The sequence below is a fragment of the Ailuropoda melanoleuca genome, chromosome 2 (assembly GCF_002007445.2).
Source record: "Ailuropoda melanoleuca isolate Jingjing chromosome 2, ASM200744v2, whole genome shotgun sequence".
Taxonomy (NCBI): domain Eukaryota; kingdom Metazoa; phylum Chordata; class Mammalia; order Carnivora; family Ursidae; genus Ailuropoda; species Ailuropoda melanoleuca.
The window spans coordinates 192,271,867-192,293,024 of NC_048219.1; the positions used below are offsets into that span (position 1 = coordinate 192,271,867).

Below are 21,158 nucleotides of genomic sequence, written 5' to 3' on the forward strand. Positions count from 1 at the left end.
GTGTCATGTTATTAAGGGTATTAATAATGAAATGTTTCTTAGGGGACGGCTCCATTGTTTTCTCATCAATTTAAAATTCAGTGATTTGGTGCTTCTGAGGTTTTTAAAAGCAGTCTAAGTTGTTTAATTTTCCCCCTTTAAATACCTTAGGGCTGGTGCATGTGGCCACATGTGGGTTGTGCATTGTCCAGTCTTAGTAGCAAACCATAACAAGCTTCATCTGCACGTGGGTTTTTTGGTTCTTTTCCTCAGGTTCCATAAAGCACTTGTAATCATTTCTCTGATGACAAAAATTTACTTCACTAGTATCCCATTGCTGTATTTGCTTTCTTTTCTATTATATACGACATTTCGTTTCAATTTAGAATCATTTTATAATCTTTTTGAAGACATTTTAAGCAGCAGTTTAAAATCGGGTAGTAGCAACAGTACAGTTGAAAGGATGATAGTATGAGCAGCTATGACCAAGTTTACCATGGGCAGACAGTGACAACTGTGGCACAACTTCCTTTGGGCTGAGAGCCATGGTAACAGGACACTAATTAAGATGTATTACAATTTCATAGAGCTTAAAATGTGGAAAACCATGTGTCTTATGTGTTGTTGTTGGTTTTTTTTTTTCTTTCTTCCTTTTTTTTTGAATCATCGGTTGCTTAAGAGGTGGCACTAAGTTGATGTCAGCCTGAGTCTGGTGTGCAAGCTCGTGGGGCCAGGTAGCAGGGAATCTGAGTTAAGTTAGAATATGGACATCTCCCTGGAGCCCTCAGGGTTGAACTAGGGCTAGAAATAATTCTGCCTGCCTTCCAGAAGGAGAGCAGATAAATTTTTTTTTTTTACTTTTATATTTTTCCCCACCCACCGAGCTTTTCCCCCTTTTTCTTTTCTTTTTTTCCCAGAGGGCAGATAAATTAATAGCTGATTATGGATGTTAACATACTTTTACTTTGTCTTTTCTGCATTTTGGACCAATTTCTGGTTATTTTATTTTATTTTTTTGGGGGGAATTAAGGGTTTTTTTTTTTTTAAAGATTTTATTTATTTGACAGAGAGACAAGCAGGGGGAGTGGGAAAGGAAGAAGCAGGCTCGCAGTGGAGGAGCCTGATGTGGGGCTTGATCCCGAGAACGCTGGGGTCACGCCCTGAGCTGAAGGCAGACGCTTAACGACTGAGCCACCCAGGCGCCCCCCGGGTTAATATTTTTAAGCAATCTCTACACCCACCGTGGGGCTTGAACCCACAACCCTGAGATCAAGAGTTGAGTGCTTTACTGACTGAGCCAGCCAGATGCCCTGAGGCATTTTTTTCCTAGTTAATTATTTTTAGGTCTTCTAAACAGAAATAAAAGGGTGATGTGGGGGTGCCTGGGTGGCACAGTGGTTAAGTAAGTGTCTGCCTTCGGCTCAGGGCGTGATCCCGGTGTAATGGGATCGAGTCCCACATCAGGCTCCTCCGCTATGAGCCTGCTTCTTCCTCTCCCACTCCCCCTGCTTGTGTTCCCTCTCTCGCTGGCTGTCTCTATCTCTGTCAAATAAATAAATAAAATCTTAAAAAAAAAAAAGGGTGATGTGAATTTATCTTGGAGATATTTACAGTATATTTATAATATTTACAGTATTTTTCATGTGATATATCCTTTCCCCCCCCACCTTTATTGAAATGTAGTGGACATATAGCATTGTACAAAAGTTTAAAGCATGTATTGTATTGATTTAATACATTTATATATTGCAAAATGTTTACCACCATAGCATAAAGCTAACATCTCATTCCATCACATGCTTCCTATTTCTTTTTTGTGGTGAGAATATTTACGATCTAATCTCTTAGCAACTTTCAAGTATATAATATGGTATTATTAGCTGTAATCATCTTGCTGTACATTAGATCCCCAGAAGTGAAACTTTGTACCCTTTGACCACATATCTTCGTATTTTCCCCACCTCCTAACCCCTGGGGACTACCACTCTACTCTGTGTTTCTCTGAGTTTGGTTTTTTTTTTTTAGATTCTGAATATAAGTAATATCCTACAGTATTTGTCTTTGCCTGTCTGATTGACTTCACTGATATTTTAAAATGGCCTTTGAAAGGTCACTTATGAAATGTATTAGCCAATTATTTTAACTTGATGGTTCATGATAATTTTTTTTCAAGAATCACTGGTGTATAAAATGCTAAGCAGAAAGTGGGGAGAGTTGTAGCAGAAGCTGTGAGATAGAAAGGGGGGATGCTTATTTTAAGAATCTTTAATACACCTCATGGTGATGGGAGAGCCATTGTGAGGGAGTAATATGTATTAAAATGTAAATCTGTTATCCTCCATTCACTCCCTATTGCTCAATGGTTAATGAAGAAGGTCCTTAATTTGGTCCCTGGTACCCTGCATGGTCTGCTCCCACCTCTCTCAGTGGCTTCATCTTATACCATGCCTCCTTTCCCCAGATAAATATAAGAAGATGGTGAATTGAAATGTAAGGTGTTTATGAATTTCACTTTACCTGCTATACTGTTATAAACAGGAATTAAAAAATCTCATTCTGGTGGCTCTGGTTAAATGGAGCCAGGGAATAAGTAAAACACTCTAGATAAACTTTCTGGGCTGGAATTCTGCATTTACTCTTAACTGTATGAAGACATTTTTCTCATTAACAGATTTCTCCACATATAAAAATCTATTGTAAAAATACGGAAAATAATGGCAGCAGAAACGCAGACACTGAACTTTGGGCCTGAATGGTGAGTTCAAAATCTCATCCTGTTTGATACTGAATGTACTACTAGTATAGTAGTAAGGTATTTGTACAGATGCTGGGTGGTTTATAAAGGTACATGTTTTTGAGACTTTGATTTTTGTGCCTAGTTGAAAACAATGTAGCTTGTCGGAATAAATTATGTTTGGTTAATGACTGCATTCTATATTTAAAAAAACTTTCTTGGTTGGCTTTGTAATGATAATGGGATTTTCTTGGTCTGGTTTTGCACTGATAATTGTTATGTAATGATAATGGACTCTCTGCAGTCCCACCACCCTAGCAGATTATTTGTTTTTTCTTTTGAGCCCTTGTAGAGGTGCATATAAAATTTTACATATAATTGTAATGTTTTTATCTGTATATGTTTTCTGCTCTACAATGCTGTTTTGTGAGTACGCTATTCATAGACTTATTTGAAAACATAGTTTTTATTGAATTATTATTTGAATTTTATTTTATTGATGGGCTAGACAGGTGGTCCAGAATTACACTGGCTATTAGCTGCAGCTCATCTAAGATTGGGATAGCATTTGCCATAATAACAATTGACCTTTGAGTCTCTTACAGATGTGTTTGGACCCTGAATATGGAATTCTCATGGAATTTTGAGATCCATCACATTGTAGTGTGACTTTTCCCCCCTCTTCTTCCTTTCCCCTCAATGTTGGTGATTGAAGATCCTCTCATCAGTGGCATGAATAATTGCTTTTTCTGTTCAAATCTTGAGCCAGAGCCAGTATATAAAGTAGATAAATGGGAATGGTGTCTTAAACATTCTTGATTGTTTAGGTGAAAAATGATGCAGACTTCTGTAGTAACACTCTGTTTGAAGACACTTATTAACTTATTTTATGCATTTCTTTTTATATGTAATGCTTAACTTTTCTTGGCCCTTGTAGCTAGCATTTGGAGACTGAGGAGAAATCACTACTTGAAGTTCTAAGAACTGATGCAGCTTTTCTACTTTGAGAATTTATTTTGGAAATGTTGATCTAAGTAATGCTGTACCTGTTTTAGTTCTTAGTTTGTATTTTAGAAATAATTTTATTACCATATCAGTATATGTTTCTAAAGAAATTAGAGATTACAAGTAAGCCAGAGGAAGATATAATCACCATAATTTTACCATCCATGATATAAGCACTGTAAATAGGTTAGTTTATCTCTTCAGGTGGTTTTATGTATGCTTATTTGTGTATGTGTACATTTATTTTCACAAAAACGAGATCATACTGTACATTCAGCTTTGTAACTTGCTTTTAAAAAATAACCACATCAAAAGTATCTTTTTATAAATCAATAAATGTTTTCTGTTATCTTAAATGGTTGCATTGTATGATGTACCATCATTTATTTAAGTAGTCTTCTAGATGTAGCATATATAGGCTGTTTTCAGTTTTTCATTATTATAAAAATATTTTGATGAACATTCTTATAGCTAAATCTTTATTCACATTTTATTGACTTTTTTTTATAAGGTGGGTTTAAATCCATATAGCCTACTTTGTAAAGCATTTTGTGCCTTTATCTAGAATTTGTAACTGCTTCTCTTTTGTATTTACACTCTTTCTTTCTTTGTATAAACATGATTAAACTTGTCAGCTAACTTAAGGAAGTTGTCTCCCAGCCTTTTTAAGAAAAAGAGACAGCACTAGGAATTTAGCCTAAACAAAAGAAAAAACTGCTGGAGATGTTCTAGAGTCAGTACACATTTAGCTTGATGCTCTATACCATGGATTGACAAACTGTGGCCTGTGGAACTGTAAAGTTTTTATGAGTAAATTTTATTGAAATATAGCCACACCCATTTGTTTCCATATTATCTGGCTGCTTTCATACTATAGTGGTAAGGTTGAGTAGTTACAGTATAGGCCATCTGCCTCAAAAAGTTTACATATTTACTCTCTGGCCTTCTACAGAGAAAAGTTTTTTGGCCCCTGCCCTAAACCATGGGTTCCCAAAGTCACTTAAGTGTGTCACTGACCCAGTGTATCACTAGCACTGTACACATTTTTCCATTGGTACTCTGAAGTTTTGTTTGATCAGCCCAGGTTTTATACAAAATTTGAATTGAAGTAACTTTAGTAGAAAACAGTTACCAGTTCCATGCTTAAACAGCTTTACCTAATTGTTACCCTGTAGGCATTATTAGAGTTTAGGATCCTTCCCTTAGTCATCTGCTAACACTTTTAAACTGAGGAGTGGAGGTCTGAGTAGGCACACTGCCTTTTTGGTAACATCTGTCAAAATTTCTTCTGGCAAAGGGAATATATGAGACCCTTAAGTAACTCAGGTAACCCTGAGCTAGAAGCTGCATGTGAATAGAAACTGCTGCTGTGTTTCTCTGCATGTAACATTACATTCATTGGGTAACTTGAGGTATAAGGAGCTCTGTCTGGAATACTTGAGAATCAAAATTTAGAGTGATTGCGTTCCATCAGTATGTAACTCTGAAACATGCAGAAACTAATTTAGTGATGCTTTATTCTGTTTACTAAGATCATTATTTTTATTATGATGTAAAACATAGATGTTCAATAAGAGATGGATGAAATGAACAGATTTACTGGTACTTGGGAAAGTAGTGAAGATGGGAAAATGTTGAAAATTGTGATAGAGACAGACCATGAATGACCATATACATGGACTTTTTAAGGTAGGTCTGTGGAATCATTAGGTCTTAGCTTATTTCTATATTTAGAATAAAGATATGTATTATATAATCACCAAACAATTTAAAAAGGTGTGATAGATTTAATGGAGGAATAGATAGTTTCTAGGAATAAAACTTGAGTAAAGACTCAAATGTTACCACCTTAGACCTCTCCTGACCATCTATATATAATAAATTCCCCTTATTTCCTATGTCCCTTCTCTGCTTAATTTTTTCTTAATGGTCTGTATCCAAATAGAACATGGCAACTATTTTACTCTCTTTATTATTTATATCCTATCCTCCAGCTCCCACTAGACTGTGAGCTCCACTGAGGGCAGTTACTTTGGTCTCAATTTTTGTACAGTTTGTTCACTACTGTTATCTCCAGTGCCTACATTATAGTAGGTACTCAATAAATATTTGTTCAATGAGTGAATCAGTTGTTGGAAAGTAAAGTTGATTTTAATGTTTAATGTTTTGCTATTATAAATATGTGTATACATCCTTGAACAGTTTTGTTGGTATTGGTGATTATTTATTTTGGAATAATAATTTGGAATAATTCCTTGGAAGTGGAATTATTAAATCAAAAATTACATTTTAAGGTTTTGGATAATGTATGGACAGATTGACCACCAGAAGGGTTGTGTGAATTTAATTACCATCCCCTGCCTGTTTACTTCACCCTTAACAAAACACTAAGTACTACCTTAAGAAAAAAAATTTTTGTTTTAAATCTGGTAGATTTAGGATTTTTGGATTTTTTGGAATTTTTCGTTTGTTTCAGTAACAAAGTAATTCAAGCTTACTCCAGAAAACCTTGGAGGAAATGGTAGTACAAAAGGAAAAAGAAAATATCTAAGTTATCCTTATCCTACCATCCAAAGAACCATTGCTAACATTTTGGTTTGTATCCTCCTATTTTTTTTTTCCTGCAAATGTTTGTATGTATACTGTGAAAGACTTTTTTTTTTTTTTAAAGAGTCATTATTTACTTATTTATTTATTTTTAACTTTGAGGATTGTAAATAGCTAAATGTAGATGATAAAGGAATTTATCATAGGGGGAATAATTGCAGATAGTTACCTGGCTTTATGGAGAAGGAGCCAAGGAATCTCCTTTAGGTTTTCTTCTCTCTCATCTCCATGGTCTTAAGGAAGTTTTTCCAGGTCTTTCCTTGCAAGAAAGTGGGGCACTTGTTTCCCCCAAAGCACTTTGTTTATACCTGTGTTAAAGTAGTTACATCTTTGTGTTGTGTCTCTGTGTTTACCTTACTCAGAAAAGAACATAAGAAAGACACTGTATTTTGGTCAGCCCATTGTTTACCCTAGTGTACTGAACATAGGCACTTAGTAAATGTTGGATGAAGGCATTCAAGTCTCTTGGGGGTGGGGGGAAATGAGGGCAAAGAAGGAATACCTGACATTGCTGGGTTACTAGGTATCATCTTTGTGGGCTTGTGGAGAAAATGAGAGAAGTTCTGGAGAATGGGATGCATTAATCGTCTCAGTTTTCAAAAAGCTTGAAAGACATCTGTGCAGTCTGAAGGGATAAGTAATTTGATATTATCCAGGGGTGTATGTTTTTTTTAATTATTTTATTTTTATTTATTTGAGAGAAAGTGATAAAACTCATGCAGGGGCAGACGGAGAGGGAGAAGCAAACTGCCCTGCTGCAGGGATCCTGATGTGGGGCTTGATCCCAGGACTCTGGGATCATGACCTGAGCCAAAGGCAGACGCTTAATGGACTGAGCCTCCCAGGCGCCCCCCAGGGGTGTATTTTAGAAGAGAAAATTAAGATGCGTTTAGAAGACATTTCTCATGTGCCTCCTGTGTTCATGTCTTGTGTTAAATGCTGAGGCAACAAGGTTGAAAGGACATGGTAGTCTTCGCCGCCCCACAAATGAAAATGGTTTGAAAAAGTAAAGTTTTCCTGGTAGCAGAAAAGGCATATGTAAAGACAAGAGGGCGGGAAACAGCAAGTTTAAGTGAGGAAATCTGAGACATTGTCTTTACTATACCATGAAGTGTGGGAGAGATGAGCTTGGAGGCAGCCTTTCTATGTTGAGAAGCTCTGGATTTTATTTGATCATTGTGTGCCAGTGAACAGTTGCTAATCAGGGAACAAATTTATTCAGGTTTGCATTTGAAATATATTTGTAGTAGTGTGGAGGATGAACAATGACTAGTTATATCATTTAGGATGCTGTTGTAGCAATCTAGGTAAGAAAGTAAAGTGTGGACAATAATGGGTTAGTTGATCCACAGGATGGCTCGAGAGATTTAGGATCTAAAACTGGTAGGATGTGGTACTTGGGTATGGGAGATTGTAGAAGGTGAGGAGTAAAGGATGATTTCCCAGACTCTTAATCCAGTGTTTGAATAGGTGGTGGTGTCCTTACCCATCTTAAGGTGATGAAGGGGGTTGGGATGAATAAGCTGATGAGTAGGATTTGGTGCATGTTAAAGCTAAAGCTGAGATGCTCTAAGTTAGTTTATGTGGAAGCCTTAAACTTCAGGGAAGAGGTCAGAGCTGGAGTTGAGAATCAGGAGCTTACCCAGAAATGTTTTTTGACTCCTACACCTTCACATATCTACATTGACGCTCCAAATTGCTTTCATAAGCTGAAGTTGTTTGGATTTGGGACAATAATAAGTGTAGATTTTTGGGTATCATGGGGTTTTAGAAGGTCCTCTAATGCTACCTGTCCGTTACTACTCATTAGAACTGGGCCTCTTGTGTTAAACAGATCTCAGTATGACTAGAAAGAAGGTGACAAAGATAGGAAATTATCCCTTGGATCTGTGTGAGGTTATTGATGAACTTTACTGGAGCAGTGGAGTTGTAGGGGAGAAGCCAGATTATGCCAGTGTGTTTTCTTGTTTCTTTTTTGTGCTGGGTTTTGAAGTGACCGGAAGTATGGATGTGGAGATGTTTCTGAAATGAAGGGTTTTGAAAGATGAGCAGTGGTGCATAGCTAAGGGTATGCTACATTAAAGGGGTTTTAAACAAATCACTGTTAGATATGTTTAGAGACTGAGGGGAAATCAAATAGGGAGGGATTAAATTTCTAGAAGAGAGGGTTGTGTGGAGCCAGATTCAAGAGAGGTTAAAGATCACTGGTGGATTTTTAGGGAGGGATATTACCCAGGTATGTTTTTAGCTTTTAGAAATATCTGTAGGTGGAGAGGGACTTGGAACAGGATTTGCCGATTATTGAGTAGAGCACAGTTCTCTGTATTCAGACTACTATCTTAGTTTGAATTACTTAATTTGCCTTGGTCTGTTCTCTTCACAGCTGGAGGAATCTCTTGAAAATGCACTCTGGTTATGTTACTCTTAATAGATCTGGTGCTTATAAGAAATACTCAGTCCTGGACATTGGACATTCAGTCCTTGGGTGGTGGGGGTGGGGTCCATTGGAAGGGAACCAGGGTGGTGGTGGATTTGAAACCTTGTGAGGAGCAAATGAAGAAATTAGTAATGTTGGGCCAGGAGAAGGAAAGTCTCTAAAGAGACATTTTGACTATTTATTTGCCAGGCCTGGAATGATTTTCACTTGAAAGAGCACCTAGGTGTGCCCTCTAGTGGAAAGAACTATTGGTTAACATATTGGTTTAGTATAAGAAAGATACTTGAACAGTTTTTTTTTTTTTAAAGATTTTATTTATTTATTTGACAGAGATAGAGACAGCCAGCGAGAGAGAACACAAGCAGGGGGAGTGGGAGAGGAAGAAGCAGGTTCATAGCAGAGGAGCCTGATGTGGGGCTCGATCCCATAACGCATTGATCACGCTCTGAGCTGAAGGCAGATGCTTAACAACTGTGCAACCCCGGGTGCCCCATATAGTTTCTTTTTTTGTTAAAAAAGATTTTATTAATTTATTTAAGAGAGCACATGAGTTGGGGGTGGGGCAAAGGGAGAGGGAGAGCGAGGACATCAAGCAGACTCCGGGCTAAGCATGGAGCTTGGCATGGGGCTCCATCCCACGACCCTGAGATCATGACTTGAGCCGAAATCAAGAGTTGGATCCTCAGTCGACTGAGCCACTCAGGCGCCCCTAAAATAATGTTTGACAAAATACACCTTGCCTATTTTATTTATTTATTTATTTATTTAATCTATTTATTTATTTAAGATTTTATTTATTAGAGAGCACAGGCAGAGGGAGCGGCAGGCAGAGGGAGGAGCAGGCTCCCCGCTGAGCAGGGAACCCTATCGGGGGTTCAATCCCAGGACCCTGGGATCATGACCTGAGCCTAAGGCAGACACTTAACTGACTGAGCCACTCAGGTGTCCCAAACCTTGCATATTTTAAATAAAATTTTGGGGGTTTGATCTTTTTAGTCATGAAAACCTAGGTTTGAGTCTTTGTTTTGCTGGCTGTGAGTGTGGGCAAGTTGTTTAACTCTCGTCTGTTATTGGGGTGGTTGTGAAGCTGAAATGAAATGAAGTGAGGTAATTCATGTGTAAAATTCCCAACCTCACTTCTCAGTTGATATTAATTCCACTTTTTTTAGGAAAAAGCCCAACTTTACCTGAATTTGATGGAAAGCAGTTTCCTGGAAGGTCCTTCAGCAGTGGTTGGAGCACTTCTTCATGTGCATATTGTTTTCTTACCTTGTTGTTCCAACCTGTCTTAGAGGAGTTGGACTAAATGACCTCTAAGTCTAAGAATAATTGGAAAGAAAACAACAGACCAGCCTAGTAGCAATAAGCACTCCTAGCACCCAGATTGCACTTTTAATATGCATTAAAGAGAATCAGGCTCTTTGGAGAAATGGTTGATTCTAGGTCTGAGGCAAGAAATAATACAAGCTATGCCAGGAACATATTGACATACCAGATAAAAAAGAAGCTGTTAAAGACTGTTAGGGTTGTGTCAGAAGGATTTAGGAGCCAACCTGAAGAGTCTCCCGCTGGTCAAAGATGAGACAATTTGAGGGGTACCTGGCTGGCTCAGTCAGTGGAGCATGCAGCTCTGGATCTCAGGGTTGTGAATTCAAGCCCTGCATTAGGTGTGCAGCCTACTTAAAAAATGAGAATTTGAATATTCTTAAGAATAATTGCAGTGACATACCTTAATTAAAAATAATTTGTTACCATTGGAAGATGCTAGTGAATTAAGTCCCTATTTTGAAAAGTAATTGCAAGAAGACTTTTTTTCCCCCTTATATGAACTATACTATTGGGTAACAGTATCAAATAGTGTAAGAGAGAAGTTTCTCCTTGTACTAATACTCCAGCTAATAAAGAAGGAATGATAGAATAAAGTCACTTTGTAACCTTAGTGAATGAACTTAGGGACCTAGGCATTGGTCATCAGGGACTGCTAGACTCACGAAACCAACCAGGCAGTATGTGCTTCCTGATGGCATAACATACCACTACATGGAAGTGGTCTTTCCAAAGCTGATTAGGTCTTTACATCCAGTGACCAATGTACACGAAATGTGTTAAGCTATATCACAGAGATAAAAATCAGCAAAATCCAGACTAGAAAAAATCGTTTTGGAGAGCACATTCTGAAGTACTTACTGATGAAAAAACTTCCCTTCAAAAATTTCCCCCCAAAATCTTGAAAACAATTTCCTTCAAAAAAATCTTTGAACGCATATTATTTCCTTCGAAATAGTATCAGGAGGGTTAGATGGAGTGGTAGGAGGAGCAGGGTTGGCCACGGGTTATTGATTTGGGGGCTGGGTGAGTGGTCCGTGGGAGTTTGTCATGTAATTTTTGGTACTCTTTGAACCATTTATAAACACACACACACACTCACATGCACGCACGCACATATATATATATGTCCAAAACTGCCCATAAATAAAATGTTGAAAAAAAGTAGAGAAGGTAGAAACTTTGAAAAAAGACCCTAACTGTCTCAAGTTTACTAATATGTCCCCCCCCCTTTTTTTGGTATTACGTTGTACATGTAAACAGATTTTTATACTTATGCATATATAGTTTTTGAATATTATGCAAGTAATGTTCTGCTTTCCTTCGTATTTTTTTAAATTTGTAGATCATTCCATTTTTTGCTTATGTGAATAAAGCTTAGCAATTTGGGGAATATATTTTAATGTTTCCGTTGAATTTTCCTTTAGGCTAAACTACTGAAGTAAAGTACCTTGGTCCCTTTTACCTTTGATAATTACTTTATAGAACTTCAGGCAGTCCTCAAATAATGAGCTACTGCTGATAGTAGTTTTGCCACTTGCTGTTTGACACAGTGCTGCATTGGGATCTTATGCCCATTTTTTGCTGAGGTTCACCCACTTTTTTTTCTCTAAAAGCATCTTACAAATGTTCCTCTTTCCCCAGTTCCATTCCTCTTGGAGTATATTTTTATTTTTTCCTTGAAGTAAATATGGCTTAAAATTTTTTTTCTTGTATTTTAACTCTTCACTGAATTTTCAAATTCATTACGCTGATCATTAATTGCTTTCAGTAAAAATGAATCATGAAAAAAATAGGCATGTAAAAGTATAAAATTGTAACAAACATTTCTATATAGCATGGATGAGAAAATTAATCATTGCAGGTATAATTAAAACAGCCTTTATACTCTCCTTCCCTTTACAGATAGAACCTTATCTTGAATTTTGTATTTGTCAATTCATGTTTGTTTTTATACTTTTGCTACATTTTATATGTGTTCTTAAACAGTATAAATTTGCAGGTTTACATGTATATCTTTTTTATAAGCTATGTTTTGCTTTTTCTTTTGTATAGCATTTTTTTAATTTAACAGACATTAATGTTTTATTAAGCGTGAGCAGATCATTCTTTGAAATAGTGGTTCCGTTGTAATCCCATAGATACTACTTGAAAATTTCCATTGTTTTACATCCTTACCAGCAACTGGTATTCCAGATTTGTTAATTGGTATTGTCAGATTTATTAATTCTTAGTAATCTAATAGGTATAAGGTGATATTTCACTGTTTTAATCATGTTCCTTTTATGATTTTGAAAAAGTGTCACCTCTTTACCCCTGGACTTCTCAGGGACATGCCATGATAACCTTTTAAGTGAGGAGTTGCCACATGATCATCTGGTTATTTCTAAATGAACTCTCTTAATGTGCTCTGACAACAGGTTATATTAAAGCTAAAATCTTGGATACCTTGAGGAAATGGGATTTCTTTCTGTTGTTTTAAGGAACTAAAACGAACGCTTTCATGGTATTTAAAAATAAAAGTTTTTAGTGCCAGAATATTTGACACTTCATTTTTATATTTTATGTCTCTCCTGTTCTAGGCTCCGAGCTCTGTCCAGTGGTGGGAGTATCACGTCCCCTCCTCTTTCTCCAGCTTTGCCGAAGTATAAATTAGCAGACTATCGTTATGGTCGAGAAGAAATGTTAGCACTTTTCCTTAAAGATAACAAGGTAAGAAAAAAGTTAAGAGTTCAGAATTATGAATGAGATTTCAGGGTATGTACAGTGATGTATTGATAGATGAAGTACCCATGGTTTTTCTTTTTTTTTCCCTGCTTTGAAACCTGCAGTTGTTGACAGAGACTCTTCTAAGTGTAAGGAGCTCTGTATTTTTTAGAGAAGATGTAAGATTTTGTTACAGGAGTTAAAAAGCTTCATGGAAACAATATTCGGCACTTTGCCTTCATGTCCATTTCTATCCCACTTTGATGGCTGAGAAAGGAAGAATTTCTTCTCTTTATTGCACCTCTTTTCAGTTAGAAGTTAGGAGTGAGAAGAGGAGTTTTCTCTTCTTCTCTCCCTTTTTGTATTAAATATATAGAATTTTTAGTTGAGAGACCATCTTAAAATACATCACATTTGTGTCACTTATAAATGATCAAAGCCCAAACAGTGTAAAGTACACTTACTGTCTGACTAGTGAGAGGTAACATTTTCTATTTTTAAAATATACTTTGTTTTTACTTTTATTGATTGGGGATCTCAAATTTTAATGATGGTTGCTAAAGACAGATGAAATTGTTTATGAAGCTCTCTCTAGTACCTTGAGCCTTGAGTTAAACGTGAGGATTTTTACTCTTCTGCTCTGTACTCTGTAATACCAGAGGTCATGCTGTATGTCAAATCTGAAAGTGGTGGTCTGATGGGAGGAAGAGGAAGGTGACTGGGGTTTTTAATATTTGACCCTCAGAATATGTAGGTACTACTGAAGGTAATGGTGGTTGAATAAGCTTTACTTTATATTTATAATAATCACCAAGATATAGACAAAAGAGTATTTTTTCTTGTTTTATAATTTTTGTAATTGGAGGGATAGCATTAATTTCATGGTCATGTGTTTGTTCATACAGATACCTTCAGACCTACTGGATAAAGAATTTCTGCCTATCCTACAGGAGGAGCCTCTGCCTCCGTTGGCTCTTGTACCCTTTACAGAAGAAGAACAGGTTTGTGCCTAGCTTTGAGCCTTAGGTCAAAACCTTGTTCCTTTCCACCGAGTCATGAAAATAGGAACTTACTATTTAGGCCCTAAAGCCCTCCATCCCCATGGCTCTGCTTCCTTCTTTCTGTTTACTTGAAAGTGTGGATGCCTGTCAAAGTTGGTGAGATTCTGCTTTAGTTCTGAAGCTTTTTGAGTATGATACAGAGGTAAGGAAATATTTCTAGATCTTTAAGGACAGTGGGAACCATCCTTATAATTTATTTGAGTAGAGAGAGAGTATTTTTGGGAGGTAGGGCCTTCTTTTCAGAAAAATACAGTTTTTCAGAAGTAATTGGTAACCTGAATTCTCACCAATGCATTCTTTTCTTTTTTTCTTTTTTTTTTAAGATTTTATTTATTTATTTGACAGAGAAAGAGCATAAGCAGGGGGAGTGGTAGGCAGAGGGAGAGATCCTTTGCCTCTTTGGTTCGGTTTATTCCTAGGTATCTTACGGTTTTGGATGCAATTGTAAAAGGGATTGGCTCCTTAATTTCTCTTTCTTCTGTCTCATTGTTAGTGTATAGAAATGCAGCTGATTTCTGCACATTGATTTTATATCCTGCCACTTTGCTGAATTCCCGTATGAGTTCTAGCAGTTTTGGGGTGGAGTTTTTGGGTTTTCCACATAGAATATCACATCATCTGTGAAGAGTGAGAGTTTGACAACTTCTTTGCCGATTTGGATGCCTTTAATTTCTTTTTGTTGTCTGATTGCCGAGGCTAGGACTTCTAGTACTATGTTGAACAACAGTGGTGATAGTGGACATCCCTGCCGTGTTCCTGACCCAGGGAAAAACTGAGAGCTTTTGTATCATTGAGAATGATACTTGCAGTGGGCTTTTCATATATGGCTTTTATGATATTCAGGTATGTTCCCTCTATCCCTACACTGTGAAGAGTTTTCATCAAGAAAGGATGCTGTACTTTGTCAGATGCTTTTTTTGCATCTATTGAGATGATCATATGGTTCTTGTCCTTTCTTTCAGTAATTAGTGTATCACTTTGATTTGCAGATATTGAACTAACCTTGCAGCCCAGGAATAAATCCCACTTGGTCATGCTCACCAATGCATTCTACCACTAAGGGAAAAAATACAGCTCTTCAGTTCAAAATGTGCTCTTCTGTCACCGATTTTTGTTTATGATATTGTGAGGTAGTTAGATTTTCGGCTGGAAGGTAGATTTTGTGTTGTCTTTATTTATGGTGTGCTCTTTCCAAAGATAAGAGTTTTTGATTTCAAGGAACTTACTGTAATTGTGGTAAAATGGAAAAATAAGAACTTTGTTGGACTGTTGGAATGTCACTTTATTGATTCATTTATTTTTTAAAGATTTATTTATTTAAAGAGAGGAGAGAGTATACGTGCATGAGAGTGGGGAGGGGCAGAGGGAGAGGGAGAGAATCCCAAGCAGACTCTACACTGAGCATGGAGCCTGGCATGGGACTTGATCCTATGACTGAGATCATCACCTGAGCTGAAACTGAGAGTCCAACGCTCAAGTGACTGAGCCACCCAGGTGCCTGTGAAATGCCACTTTAAATGAAGAATCATCATTGCTTGTTTTTGTTTTTTAAAGCAGCTTCCTTGAGACATAATTCATGTCATAATATTCAGTCTTTTAAAGTATACAATTTGGTGTGTTATATAATTGTGAATTGTATAACCGTCACAACTGTCTAATTCCAGAACATTTCATCATTACTTTTTGCGACAACCCTCTTGCTGTATTTTGCATGAGGAAATCACTCTAATAAGAAAGAGACGTTCATTAGAAGATCTCTATTACAACTGTTTTAAGTTCTAAGAAAGGTGTGATACTAATCTCTTGTGATTTTCATTGCCATAGTGTCATAAACAGTTTTTGTTTATGATTTCTTCTGAATGAGTCTAGTTCTTTTTTCACAAAACCCAGTATCATCTAGAATCATCAGCAGATATTTTTATTGCCAGAAGGTATTTACTAGTATAAACATATGAGAAAGAAAGGGTACTGTCTCCAGTGATGGCTGAAAAGTTCCTTTTCATAATTTGCCAATTTCCTTTTCAAGTAGATTTGATGTATGGCAATATTTTGGTTTAATTTTTCTTAAAAATATTTTTACTATGAAGTCTTTCAAATAGACAAGTATAGAGAATGTTATTACAAATCCCAGTATATTATAATTGAGATATATAAATCTTAAAATTATTACATATTTGTGTGGTTTTTTTTTTTTTAAGATTTTGTTTATTCGACAGAGATAGAGACAGCCAGCAAGAGAGGGAACACAAGCAGAGGGAGTGGGAGAGGAAGAAGCAGGCTCATAGCAGAGGAGCCTGATGTGGGGCTCGACCCCACAACGCCGGGATCATGCCCTGAGCTGAAGGCAGACGCTTAACCACTGTGCCACCCAGGCGCCCCAGTGTGTTTTTTTGTTTTAAGAAATAAGATTTCTCATATTGTGGGTGTATCCTTCCCTTCTTACCTTCCCAGAGATTACTTTGAATTGGATTATTTTTCTCATTTGTGTTTTAATATTTTCCTTACATGTTTGTGTATCCATATGCCATAAAAGTTTCATTTTATAGGGTTATAAATTTTTTAAAAGATTTTATCATTGTTATTTTTTAAAGATTTTATTTTTTTGAGTAATCTCTACACCAGGTGTGGGACTCAAACCCACAACCCTGGGATCAAGAGTCACATGTTATACTGGCTGAGCCAGCCATGTGCCCCTAAGGATTTTATTTTTAAGTAACTACACCCACTGTGAGGCTTGAATTTACAACCGCAAGGTGGAGATTCACTTGCTCTACCGACTGTGCCAGTCAGGTGCCATTATAGGGTTATGAATTTTATATTGAAGATGGTATACTGTAGTTTTTATTCTGCAGCTTGCTTTTTTCTTTCAATGATTTTTATTTTATTTTTTAAAAATTATTTATTTGTCAGGGAGAGAGAGACAGCATGCGTGTGCACAAGCAGGGGGAACGGCAGGCAGAGGGAGAAGCAGGCTTGCCGCTGAGCAAGGAGCCCAATGTGGGACTCCATCCCAGGACCCTGGGATCATGACCTGAGCCCAAGGCAGATGCTCAACTGAGTGAGCCACCCAGGTGTCCCTCAGTAATGATTTTTATATTTATCTATGTTAATACACATAGTTTTAGTTTGTTCATCCCTGCTGTATAGTATTCCATATGTGAGAAAATCCATAGATTTTCCAGTCTCCTGTGGTTATATATTTAGGTTGTTTTGAAATTTTGCTCTTGCAAATTATGCTGCAGTAATCATTCTTAGAACCTGTGTTTTAAAATTGGAACTGTTGGATTTCATTGTGTGTGTGTGTGTGTTTAAATATTTTATTTGAGAGAGAAGGAGCGAGAGTATGTGCGACTGTGAGGAGGGGTAGAGGGAGAGGAACAGAGAATTTTGAGCAGACCCCACACCGAGCCCGATATGGGGCTCAATCCTAGGACCCTGAGATCACAACATGGGGCTCAATCCCAGAACCCTGAGCCGAAACCAGGAGACAAGAGGCTCAACCAACTGAGGCACTCAGGCACCCTGGTTCTTTGTGTTTTTTTAAACACACAGATATGGGTAATGTAATGTGGGTATTGCTGCATTCGTTTCTATAGTGATTTAAGCCATTTTGCACTCTTACAGCCACTTACGAGAGGTCTCATTTTTATGCAACCCTCCAGCTGTTGATTTTTATAGTTTGGCTGAAACAGTGGTTGTGATCGTTGTTTTTTTGTATTTCACTAGTCACTAGCAGCTTGAGCACCTTTTAATATCCTTTTTGCCGTTATGGTTTTTGAATTGCCTATGTTTTTTGTCCATTGTTTTACTGGATTGTCTGTCTTTCACGCTGATTTTACAGTTTCTTTATATTTTCCTTAATATCAATAAAATCTTAATATTGTTTTTAATGAAAGATATTCGGGCACCGGGGTTGTGCAGTTGTTTAAGTGGTTGACTCTTGGTTTTGGTTCAGGTTATGATCTCAAGGTCCTGGGATCGAGCTCTGCATTGGGCTCCACACTCAGTGTGGTGTTTGCTTCAGATTCTTTCTCCCTCTCCCTCTGCCCCTCCCACTCATGCTCGATCTCTCTCAAATAAATACATTTTTTTTAAAGACTCTATGTGACAGAGGGAGAGCACAAGCAGGGAGAACAGCAGGCAGAAGCAGACTCCCCACTGAGCAGAGAGCTGGATGTGGGGCTTGATCCCAAGGTCCTGGGATCATGACCTGAGCCAAAGGCAGACACTTAACCAGCTGAGCCACCCAGGCGACTCTGTGATAAATAAATCTTTAAAATAGATAAAAATACTCGTATTTATTGTAGGAAATAAGGAAAGGTATAAAGGAGAAAATCTCACCCATAAACTCACCATATGGAGATAATTGTTAACATTTAGTATTTTTTTTTTTTTTAAAGATTTTATTTGACAAAGAGAGTGACAGCCAGCGAGAGAGGGAACACAAGCAAGGGGAGTGGGAGAGGAAGAAGTAGGCTCCCAGCAGAGGAGCCTGATGTGGGGCTCAATCCCAGAACGCCGGGATCACGCCCTGAGCCAAAGGCAGACGCTTAACGACTGAGCCACCCGCGCCCCAACATTTAGTATGTTTTATTGCAGTCTGTTTCCCTTGTGTATCTAGTGAAAATATAGTAATATAGACTGTGAATCCAACAGCATATTAAAAGGACTATACATCGTGACCAAGTGGGATTTATTCCCAGAATGCAAGGGTGGTGCAACATAAGAAAATCATCGTAATAAGCCACTTAATAGAATGAATTAAAAACCACTTGATCATCTCAGTTGACACAGAAAAAGTATTTGACAAAATTCATACCTTTCTTTTTTTTTTTTTTAAAGATTTTATTTATTTATTTGACAGAGAGAGAGACAGCCAGCGAGAGAGGGAACACAAGCAGGGGGAGTGGGAGAGGAAGAAGCAGGCTCATAGCAGAGGAGCCTGACATGGGGCTCGATCCCATAACGCCGGGATCACGCCCTGAGCCGAAGGCAGACGCTTAACCGCTGTGCCACCCAGGCGCCCCAATTCATACCTTTCTTGACAAAATTCTCCATGAACTGAGACCTCAGGGACCTGAGTGAACTGAGAACTCAGGGACCTTCATCATTATGACTAAGGACATTTATGAAAAACCTACAGCTAACATCATTCTCAGTTGTGGAAGACTGAAAACTTTTCCCCTAAAATTGGGAACAAGACAAGGTTACCTGCTTTTACTACTGATTCCGACGTTGTGCTGGAAGTTCTAGCCAGAGCAGTTAGGCGAGAAAAAGACAAAAAAGGCGTCTCAATAGCAAGAGAAGTAAAATTATGTCTATTTTCAGGTGACATGATCCTACATATAGAAAATCCTAAACACAAAATCCCACACACAAAAAACTATTAGCACTGGTAGATGAATTCAGCACAGTTGTAGGGTACAGCATCAACACCCCAAAATTGGTTGTATTTCTATATGCTAACAATAACAGTCCTCAAAGGGAATTAAGAAAACAGCTTCATTTACAATAGCATTAAAATTAATAAATTAAATAGCAATAAATTTAACCAAGGAGATGTAAGACTTTTACATAAAAACTACAGAATACTTTTGAAAGAAATTAAAGAAGACCTAAATAAGTGAGAAGCCATCAGTGTTCATTCCTCCTTGGAAGACTTAATATGGCTAATTAGTCTACTATTGGTGCAGTCCCCATCGAAACCCCAGTGACTTTTGGGGTAGAAATTGACGAGTTGGTCCTAAAATTCATATGGAATTGCAAGGCACCCCAGATAGTCAAAACAATTTTGAAAAACAAAGTTGGGAGACTCATACTTCATGATTCCAGAACTACTACAAAGCTAAAAGTGATCAAAACTGCAGTATATAAAAAAGAAGCAAGCAAACAAAAAACTGCAGTGTAAGAATAGACATATAGGTCAGTGGAATAGAAGTCCAGAAATAAACCGAATTGTTCCATACACTAAATTGCTTTCAAGAAGCTTCGTATGAGGATATCTCTTTTTTTTCACTGATGCCATAACTGCAGCATTTTACTATTCAACTTCTGCCATGTTCAGCATTTTTATATTTTCAGATTTATTTACTTATTGTTTGAATAAGGAATAAATTATGTGGTTTGAAAATAAAAATTTACAGAGCAGTATGTAATAGGAGATTGCTTTCCCATCCCTTCCCTCAGCCGCCAGTGTCCCTTTCCTGAAGGCAGCAAGTGTTAGAAGTTCGTCATATATTTTTCCAAGGAACTATTAAATATGTCTTCCCCCTCTTATACAAGTGATGGTGTACATTAAGCATTGTTCTGCTCTTCTACATTGAGTAATTTTACTGAAAAAANAAATATGTCTTCCCCCTCTTATACAAGTGATGGTGTACATTAAGCATTGTTCTGCTCTTCTACATTGAGTAATTTTATTGAAAAAATTCTCCTCAGGGGCGCCTGGGTGGCTCAGTCGTTAAGCGTCTGCCTTCGGCTCAGGGCGTGATCCCGGCGTTACGGGATCGAGCCCCACGTCAGGCTCCTCTGCTATGAGCCTGCTTCTTCCTCTCCCACTCCCCCTGCTTGTGTTCCCTCTCTCGCTGGCTGTCTCTATCTCTGTCAAATAAATAAATAAAATCTTTAAAAAAAAAAAAAAAGAAAGAAAAAATTCTCCTCAAATTTGGCAAAATGTTCTTCTGTTTAGTTTGCATTTCTTTCCCCAGTGTAGTGAAAAGTTTTTTCAAATGTTTGCAGTTATATTTAATTTTTTGTTCTGTCTTTGTTGATTTTTCTTTGGATAGTAGTCTTTTTCTAGTTTATGTATGGATTTATGTGGGCTAACCCTAATCCTAGCCTGTTTTCTAAATTTTTAAATTGCACTTAATGCCTAGGTATACCAGTTTTAATCTTTTGTGATTATCTTGCAATTTTAAGGTATTCATACATATTTTTAATAATTTTTTTATTTTTCTTGTAATTATTTCTTAGATTTCTTAGAGAGTAAATGGGCCAGAAAAGCTTTTTAACATGTAGGGAGGAGGACTTGCTTCTAGTTACCAAAACATGATAGACATTTTAATCAACAGAATGAGTAATTGATTTATCTGGAAACATCCTGTAACACTTCTAAGAAATTAGTATTAGTAAGTGCCAAATAAATTTTTTGAAAAATCAGAGATTATTCAGCAAAGTGCTGCTGGGAACTGTTGGTTAACAGTTTGAAAAAGAGTCAAGTTAGGTTTGCACTCTACTTACACAACAAGAGTAGTTCTGGAATGACTAAGGGGGTAAATCTTCATTCTGCTTTTATAATGGAAAG

At 37.3% G+C, this 21,158-nt stretch overlaps 1 protein-coding gene across 5 annotated transcripts in view; it reads left to right on the forward strand.

Annotated features, from left to right (window-relative positions):
- Window positions 1-21,158, forward strand: part of GIGYF2 (GRB10 interacting GYF protein 2) — a 141,116-nt gene that overhangs the window by 25,878 nt on the left and 94,080 nt on the right. For all 5 annotated transcript variants that reach the window (XM_002917967.4, XM_011223348.3, XM_019798294.2 and 2 more), the window contains exons 3-5: window positions 2,651-2,734; window positions 12,671-12,800; window positions 13,700-13,795. In XM_002917967.4, coding sequence (XP_002918013.2) covers window positions 2,694-2,734; window positions 12,671-12,800; window positions 13,700-13,795 — 267 coding nt within the window. In that variant the 5' untranslated portion in view covers window positions 2,651-2,693. The remainder of the gene's footprint in view (window positions 1-2,650; window positions 2,735-12,670; window positions 12,801-13,699; window positions 13,796-21,158) is intronic.